This window comes from Cebus imitator, unplaced genomic scaffold (genome assembly GCF_001604975.1).
Source record: "Cebus imitator isolate Cc_AM_T3 unplaced genomic scaffold, Cebus_imitator-1.0 Scaffold83, whole genome shotgun sequence".
NCBI lineage: Eukaryota > Metazoa > Chordata > Mammalia > Primates > Cebidae > Cebus > Cebus imitator.
Window position 1 is genome coordinate 1,596,484 of NW_016107398.1, and position 8,379 is coordinate 1,604,862.

Below are 8,379 nucleotides of genomic sequence, written 5' to 3' on the forward strand. Positions count from 1 at the left end.
GCTCAAGTGCTGTGCTGGGAGCTCTGTTGTTCCGTGCAGAGCTGCTGGGTAGGTAGGTACCTTTAAGTCTGCTGCAGCTGAACTCAAAACCTCCTTTTTTCTCAGGTGCTCTGTCCTAGGAAGGTTGGTTTTATTTATAAGTTCCTGGCATGGTGCTGCCTGTTTTCATAGATGCCCTGCCCGGCACGGAGTAGTCTAGTCACAGTCTGCCAGCAGAGGCGTTGCTGAGCTGCCACAGCCTCTGCACAGCTGCTCTGTGAATTGCATCAGTAGTGGCAGACTGCCTTGGTAGTGGTGGTTGCATTTCCCCCCACTGAGCTGGACTGTCCTGGGTCCAGCTGCGCTTGCTGCGAAACTCTCAGTCTAGAGCTTTTCAAATTGATTGTTTTGTGGGGGTGGTATCCTCCAAGCCAGATCACCTGGCTCGCTGTCTCTGCCCCCTCCTTTTCAGCTGAATGGGCGGCTCTGTCTCCCAGGCATTCCAGGCACCAGTCAAAACAGCCGCCCAGACTTGTGTGTTTCTGTGTGTCGACCTGGCACCAGCCGAAACCGCCACGCTGAGAACTCGTGGCGTTTTTCGGCCTGGGAATCTCCTAGTCTGTGGGCAGTGAAAACTTGTTTGGAAATGCAGTGAGCACTCACCCTCTGTGCTGTTCTTGCTGGGAAGTGCACTCCGGAGCTGTTCCTATTCGGCCATCTCCATACACTTTTTTCAAAAGTGGTATTCTAAAACAATATTGGATTTCATTAAAACAATTTTTTACATTTATTGATGTAATAATACATTTGATCAGCCTCACGATAAAAGCATATTTCGATTATTTCCAAACACAAAACAAAGGATTAACAATTCTTTGAACAGATTAAACATTGGTATTTCACATATACACATGTATACTGACATATTTTTAAAAACATTTATGTTCTAAAAGTCATCTTTACAGAACATTATCTTTCTGCATTATCCAGAAAGTATGGTGTATTTTGGCACCTTTCAATTTTAACTTTGTTTCTTGTTTTGCTTCCTTTTATAAAGGACTCTGCATCAACTGATGATATGTGGTAAAACTGCTCATCTAGCCATGGAGTTTACCTTCACCTCCAAAGGAGAGTACAGCTCAACTTTGTTGAACCTTTTAACATCCATCCTCAACTTTAAGGAAGGGGATATGACATGGGTGAGAATGATTACATCAGAGAACTTCAGCAGTACAACAGCTAGCCCAGAACTGATTTTTTTTTTTTTTTTTTNAATTTGAGACTTATGTAAACGTGATTTCAAACCATAATTCATGTTGTAAATCAGACTCCAGCAATTTTTGTTGTATGATTTTGTTTTGTTTTGTAAAGTGTAATTGTCCTTGTACAAAATGCTCATATTTAATTATGAACTGCTTTAAATCACAGTTACAAGAAATGTTTGGCTTATTGTGTGATGCAACAGATATATAGCCCTTTTAAGTCATGTTGTGTTTGGACTTGGGGTTGGAACAGGGAGAGCAGCAGCCACATCAGCTAGACTCTCAAATGTGCACAATTATGGAAAATAATCTCAAAATCTTACAAAGCTGAACATCCAAGGAGTTACTGAAAACTATCTTAAATATTCTTGGTAGGGGAGTTGGCATTGTTGATAAAGCCAGTCCCTTCATTTAACTCTTTCAGGATGTTCCTTCCTTGTTTCCATGAGTATTGCAGGTAAATAATACAGTATATTCCTACGAATCTCAATCTTGGGGCTAAAATGCCTCGTTTCTTTGCACCTCTTTTACAAGTCCTTACATTTAATTACTAATTGATAAGCAGCAGCTTCCTACATATAGTAGGAAACTGCCACATTTTTGCTATCATGATTGGCTGGGCCTGCTGCTGTTCCTAGTAAGATATTCTGAATTCCATTTTATCAATAAAGCTTGATTTAACAAACAAGAATTTTAATTATGTATGTGTAATTCCTCTTTTACCCCGGCCTTCTAAAACACTGTGCTATTTTAATGAGATGTTTCTCATAGGGAAAGATGTTAGTCTCTTTTAATTGGACAACACTGTTACTCAAGGCATAGATGAAACTGTTTCCTTCTATTAGGAAAACTAAAAAGTTTAAGTCTCGGTTGTTTCTTGATCTATTTTTTAAATTGGTTTCTTTCGGGCTGCTTATTTTCATTAAGATGTGTATCAGCTTGGATTTACCTACTGTTTAATTAAAATAATAATTGTCAAAGTTTGACAATCTTAACACTCTATGGTAGGTGTGTGTGTGTGTTTGTGAGTGTGTGTTTGCCTGTGATTTTAAATTGGCCCATGTCTTTAGAATCCAAGTGGTTAAGATGTATTTGTGATTTGAAATATAGCATGTTGATAATATTTAGCCGTTGGCCTTTACAAATAACTTTCAAAGCTTAAGGAATTGTAGATATAAAAATAACCTAATTTAATTTAGGCTTAAATTCCTCCGATTAAGCATGTGAAAGTAAGTTTTAAAATCTGTCACATTGAAAAGAGTACTGTTTGTGCCCTTCTGTATTTTGGAGTCCTTAGGTTGAATATTGTATTTATCACCATGTAATTTAATTATTCAGTAGGCAGATTCCCACTAGAAAACTATTAAAATGTAAGCCTAAAAATACAACATTGAATACAAAATCAAAACTTTGTGTATAAAAACTAGCATAGTCCATTTTGTTACATTTGTTTTTTCCCTAACTTGGAAATAAACATATTTGTATATATAGCCTTACAATTAATGTAAAGTTAGGGGAGTAGTGGGGAAAGTAATGTGAACTATCTCAGATTTAAGTAGTTATATACCAGCAAAATCTTTTCATTATCCCTCTTATTTTGTGAAGTGACTAAATGTAACTTAATTGTATTTAATTTATATCTTATTCCAGCATGAATGAGGAAAAACTGAAGTACTATTTATATTTAGACACTCATATCAGTTGAAATTAGAGAACCGATTCCATACTTACAATAAATACTTAATGTCAGTCTGTGGTAGAGTGCAAAGTATGATATTGTTCTAAGTTATGGCTTTGCAAGCATCTAAATGTGCACTTAATGAATACCAGTGCTTTTAGTATAGCCTGATTACCAGACATACTGGTACTGAAAAGCCAAATCCCTGTTGTAACAAGCCAGTTCCTTAATTTTTTTAAGAAGACTGACAATTTTAGTTCCAGAAATTGCAAAACTTTGAACTGGACTGTGTAATCTTTTGAGATGCGAAACTTAAATCACAAGTAGAGTATGTGATGGAAAGCTATATTTCAAACCATAACAGCATATTTAGAGCCTTTTTTTTTTAGTCTTTAAACAAAAAACAGAAAATTAAAATATTCCTCTCAAAATTATTATTGAAATTAGGCTTGGAAGTGAGAGAAAACTGTATTTGAGTGATCTAAGATGACTAAATCTTTTCCACATGAATCAGCACTGCCATACTAATAATTTGTTTACTATAAAAATGCAGGAAGGAAGTCTACATTATAACAGCAGACTGTGTGTATTCTTGATTCCTGGAGGTAATGGTGGGGGAAACCAATCATACTTTTTAAAGGCACTTTTGCACCTCTATTGTGCACTTCATTCTTGTACCACTTAAATTCTTCACCTTCATCCCCCTTTTTTTGTGCTAATTAGCATCTCAGGGCAATGCCTCAAAAATGTCTGATGTGTTCTGTTCTTTGGAGGGAAAACGTTCTTGTGTAATGATAATGTAGTACTCAAAATATACTTCTATCATTTAAATGTTTTATTTGCTGCTATGAATAGGAAATAACATTTTGTATAGCAGACTCTGTTTTATCCTAACATTAAAACATTTCACTGATCTTTCATTGTTTTAACAGGGTAGAATCTCCTAATTTCCACTTTCTTGGGAATATACTTTTATAGATAATAGAAGCAGTTCTCAATATTAGCATTTACTTTAAAAATTCAAAGTGATAATTCAGCTTTAGAAATATGTCAAACATATTTTTACTTTATAGTATATTAACTTGCTTCTAGAGTACTTATGCAGCTGCTCTAGCCACTTAATTTTTCATACTAATGTCAACATTAAGAAATTTGGATTAAGTAATAAATTAGTTATATAATTCAAGTAATCTGAATTACAGCAGTAGTTATATTAATCATCCATATGACCATAGATTAATTCAGCTAGTAACTCAGTTTTACAAAATGTTTCAAGTATTATCTGTAAAACACGCACCTTGGGACTGTAAAGAAATGAGTAGATCCTTGGCTTCAAGTTTACATTTGGGCAGAATTTATAATCTAGTGTATGTTAGTAATATAACCGGATCACTCATTAAAAAAAAAAAAAGCTATTGCCCACCTGTTATCTACCAGGTACTTAGCTGATCAAGGCAGGCTTCTCCCCTAAGGAGTTTGTTCATACTTCCTTTACTCACCTGAAAACTCATCTCCAGTTTATTTTCTTCTCTCCAAAATTAAAAATCATTCAGAAGAAAATTTTGCTTAGCATAAGGATAAAATGGGACTGAAGTGGCTTAAGCCCATTCAGTATGCTTGATTGCATTTATTGAACGGCCTTTATTCTTCCTGCTGACAGCAGTAACTCAGAGGAATAGGTAGATTTCTGAAGATTCTCCAGCCATGGAAATGCAGGTGGGGTTTGAGTTTAAGGCATTTAAAAATGTAAATATCTCTAGCTAAATTTATCTTAAGTAGAACTCTGTGTTTTTGTAACACACTGACATTGTTAATATCCAATTTTAGCCAAATGATTACTGTGTGTTTTAACATTTTAAAATAATTTCACTGCCCATCTTTATTGGACAAACTCATCTAGGAGTTCAACTTGTGATTTCTGAAAGAACTGATGAAATTGGGTACTGCTTTTTTTCTCCATTTTTTTTGTTTTAATTTTTAATTTCATGGTATATACTTTTATTTCAAACTTGGCTGTTTGTACAGTATTGTATTAGGATTTGTATTAGAAAAGATGTGTAAATATTTTAGTATATAACTGTTTTCTTATTTTAGGTTTTTTTTTTTGCTAAGGGACCTTAAAGAGTTTTATATACTTTTGCTCACAGACATTGCTAGTGAGATTACCATTTTTTAATTGAATATCTAGTCTTCTAGTTTTTCTTTTAGGTATTAGGAAGCCTTCTTTAGAGTTCAAAATTTTAGAAGCCTAATTTGATCTTATTTCCTTCAATTATGTGCCATGTGTTTTGGTTTGTATATGTTTTAAATTGTATATTACCTTGGAATATGCTTGAAATATTTAAGAATACATTTTTAAAGTGTATAATACTGTATTGTTTTGTTGATCAAAATAATAAGTCTCAGTTAAATGTTATTACTGATAGTCAAAACACTCAATAGAAATGATGAGAGGCATTGGTTCCAACTCATTGTCAAATGAACATTTTCTAATTTTGTTGAAAGATCTTTCCCTTTCAATTGTTCTATATATTAAGATAGTGGCTTCTGCTGTCACTGCTTTCCTGTTTATATTACTAGCAGGTAAGAGTGCTAATTAGAAAAACTTAGATGGTATTGAAATTGCAGTTGACAACTTACATTTTTATGAGATGGAGAAAAAGGATGTTTAAGTTGATATAACAACAGAGTTGTCATTTTTTTCTTCCTTATTTTGCACAAAATGTTGTCCTCATTTCCTCTGCTTTCCTCTTGGTGTTCTCTCTTTTTTCAAACAGAAACAGGCCAATTCCATTTTCTTGAGCAAGAAAGCTTAGTGCATTACTTCATCAAGGCCAGTTAATACTGTGTTAAACTGGGCTGAAAATGAGAAAACTTGGGAGATGGAGGAATGGGGAAATGGCAGTGGGATAGATAGAGAAGAATTACTCTTATTTGTTTTAAAAGCGATAGGAGTCTTCCCTGTACATGGCTGTAAATTTTTAAGAACTATTGTGTCACATAAACTAGCAAGAATCAACCTTTGCTGCTTCCAATAATTTGATTTTTTTAGCAAGGAAAATAAAAGTTACTGATTCTTCAGCATAGAAACAGCTAAGAAGAATTAATGCAATGTTTCTTCCCTGCAAAACCCAACCCTTCATTTCTTTTCATTGCTCCAAAACCCAATTTTCGATGAATGGTTTTCTCATTAAACTAAATGTTTAGAAAAATTGTTTAGAGTTTTCATTTTTTCTTTTACATAGTCCTTCTGATCCAGTATAAGACATTTAGTAACATTTGCATTTGTATAGTACTATCTAAAATAAGTTAAATTGATGTAAGAGATTGGGTAGCTGCGGAACAAAATTAATTATATCCTAATTAGGTACGGTGAATGGCACAAATTCATTTTAGCAATGTTTCTTAACCGTTTGGGGTCACAGGCCCTTTGAGTCTGATGAATCCTAGGGACTCCTTTACCCAGGAAAATACATATATAATATACATATCTCCCTAAAGTTTACAATATTGTAGTGATTCATGGGTCCCCAGTTAAGAGCCTGTTCTAAAGTACAATAAAGCATCATCCCTTTTCCTGTGAAGCCCATAAATATATTTCAAGGGCATGTAAATAACTTGAGTCCATTTTAAGAAATTGTTTCACTGTTGACAAGACAGATGAGGTAGATAGGGGTGAATCTGACATTAAAATACACTTAAAAATATATATATATATTTGGAGGGGAAAAGTGATTAAAAGGTGAAAAAAACATAGTATTCAGAGGTTTTGGAGATTAATGTCTTTCTCTAAGATTTGCCACTTTGGAAATTCAACAGAAAAGCAGTAAAACAGAAACAATGTATCTGGAACATTTTTGGCCTCCATAGTGCAGATATACTATGTTAACAAGTCACACATTTACCTCTCAGATCTCACTCCACGTTTTAAGATTTTGAGCTTTCTAGTATTTTAGAATTCATTAAATGTTTAATTCATTACATATTCTAAGGAATTAGGTATTTACTTACTAATTCAGGATGTCAAAATAGCCTCCAACATGGACAGCCACCACCAATGCACAGGGTTAATGAGATTTCTAAAATACAGTAAGTACAATGAAACAAACTTAGAGTTTTGTATTTGTTGCCAAAATTAGATGTTTAATTACAGCTTATTTAATTCCCATTTGTGGGACTTCTGAAACATAGAAACCATTGTCTTACCTGGTTATCCCTTACCAACTTAATTGCATATCTGCAGGAAAATATCTTGTTTATAGTGACATGCCCCAATACTGATTGATTTCACTCTTGAAATGAGTTATATCACTTAATTTGTATAAATGTTATGAGTGGAGAGACGTGTACATGTTTAAAGCATGTTGCATTATATAGAGATTCATTTTTTAAACTCTATAAATGTTAAGACTAATATAATTGCAGAAATATTTTTCTTAAACACAATGTGTAACAAAATTCTCCAGGGTAACTCACTCACTTTGCAGTTTATGTGATCCACACTTTTAAAGAAATTCCATAAATGTATATTTTGTATTATGTATTATTTCCTGGTCCAAAGAAAATATGTGAATTCAGTTCTAACTTTGAGAATGTACTGTTTGTTTTCAAGTTCATTGAAAAATTGCATTCAGCCTGTGAATGGTTGCAGATTGTATGTTAGATGAAAGTAGAAATAATTTCTAGTTTGCAAAACTGGTGCCACTAAATAAACAGGCAATTGCATAATGTGTGTGTATTTATGATTGTTTAATACTGAAAGCAACATTTTTATTCTAAGAAACCTGGAAAATTTGAATTTAGCTATTGGAAGACCTTAAAAGAATTGTTTTTTTCAACTGAGAGATAAATCTGATCGAATTTGAACTAGATTTGTCCCTTCCTAATTTTAGGAAGTTTACTGAAAGCCAGAAAGTTTGAGTTGATGGTTTTTGTCATGAAACATTCCAGAAATAAAGAAGCCAGAGTAGTTTCTCTTTGGTAAAAAACATTCCCATTTGTCTGTCTTCCAATAGATGATTACCCCTTTGAAGAGTTGAAATCGGGAATTGGGAGTGGTCTGGGAAAGGACTTCCTCACCTAGTATCTGTGGTATAGTGCCTGCTTCAAAATGGCACGTGTGTTTTTAGGATGCAGAAAGGTGTTTATTTCCTCTGCCAATTCTGATCATTGGCTATATTATATCCTGTGTTCATGTCTGAAAGTGACTTACAGGTTTAAGTGGTTCTAGTCATGGCTTCCATAATTAAAGGAATTTTAGAGTTGAACTGTTAATAAAAGTGAAATTCTAGAGCTCATTTTATTGTAAAATGTGTAATAGAACAGTAATGAAGCTTCATGACCAAAGGTAAAATGTCTTAGAACTAAGTAAAGTAAGGCACATAAAGTTTTATTTGATTTATATGTAAGTGGAAGCTCATCACTTGTCAAATTGGATCATGCAGTTTTGTTCATGGGTTT

At 33.8% G+C, this 8,379-nt stretch overlaps 1 protein-coding gene across 3 annotated transcripts in view; it reads left to right on the plus strand.

Annotated features, from left to right (window-relative positions):
• PPM1A (protein phosphatase, Mg2+/Mn2+ dependent 1A) overlaps positions 1 to 7,647 on the plus strand; it is a 47,765-nt gene extending 40,118 nt beyond the window's left edge. For all 3 annotated transcript variants that reach the window (XM_017533928.1, XM_037740427.1, XM_017533929.1), the window contains exon 6: positions 1,037 to 7,647. In XM_017533928.1, coding sequence (XP_017389417.1) covers positions 1,037 to 1,066 — 30 coding nt within the window. In that variant the 3' untranslated portion in view covers positions 1,067 to 7,647. The remainder of the gene's footprint in view (positions 1 to 1,036) is intronic.
• Positions 7,648 to 8,379: the final 732 nt, after the last annotated feature.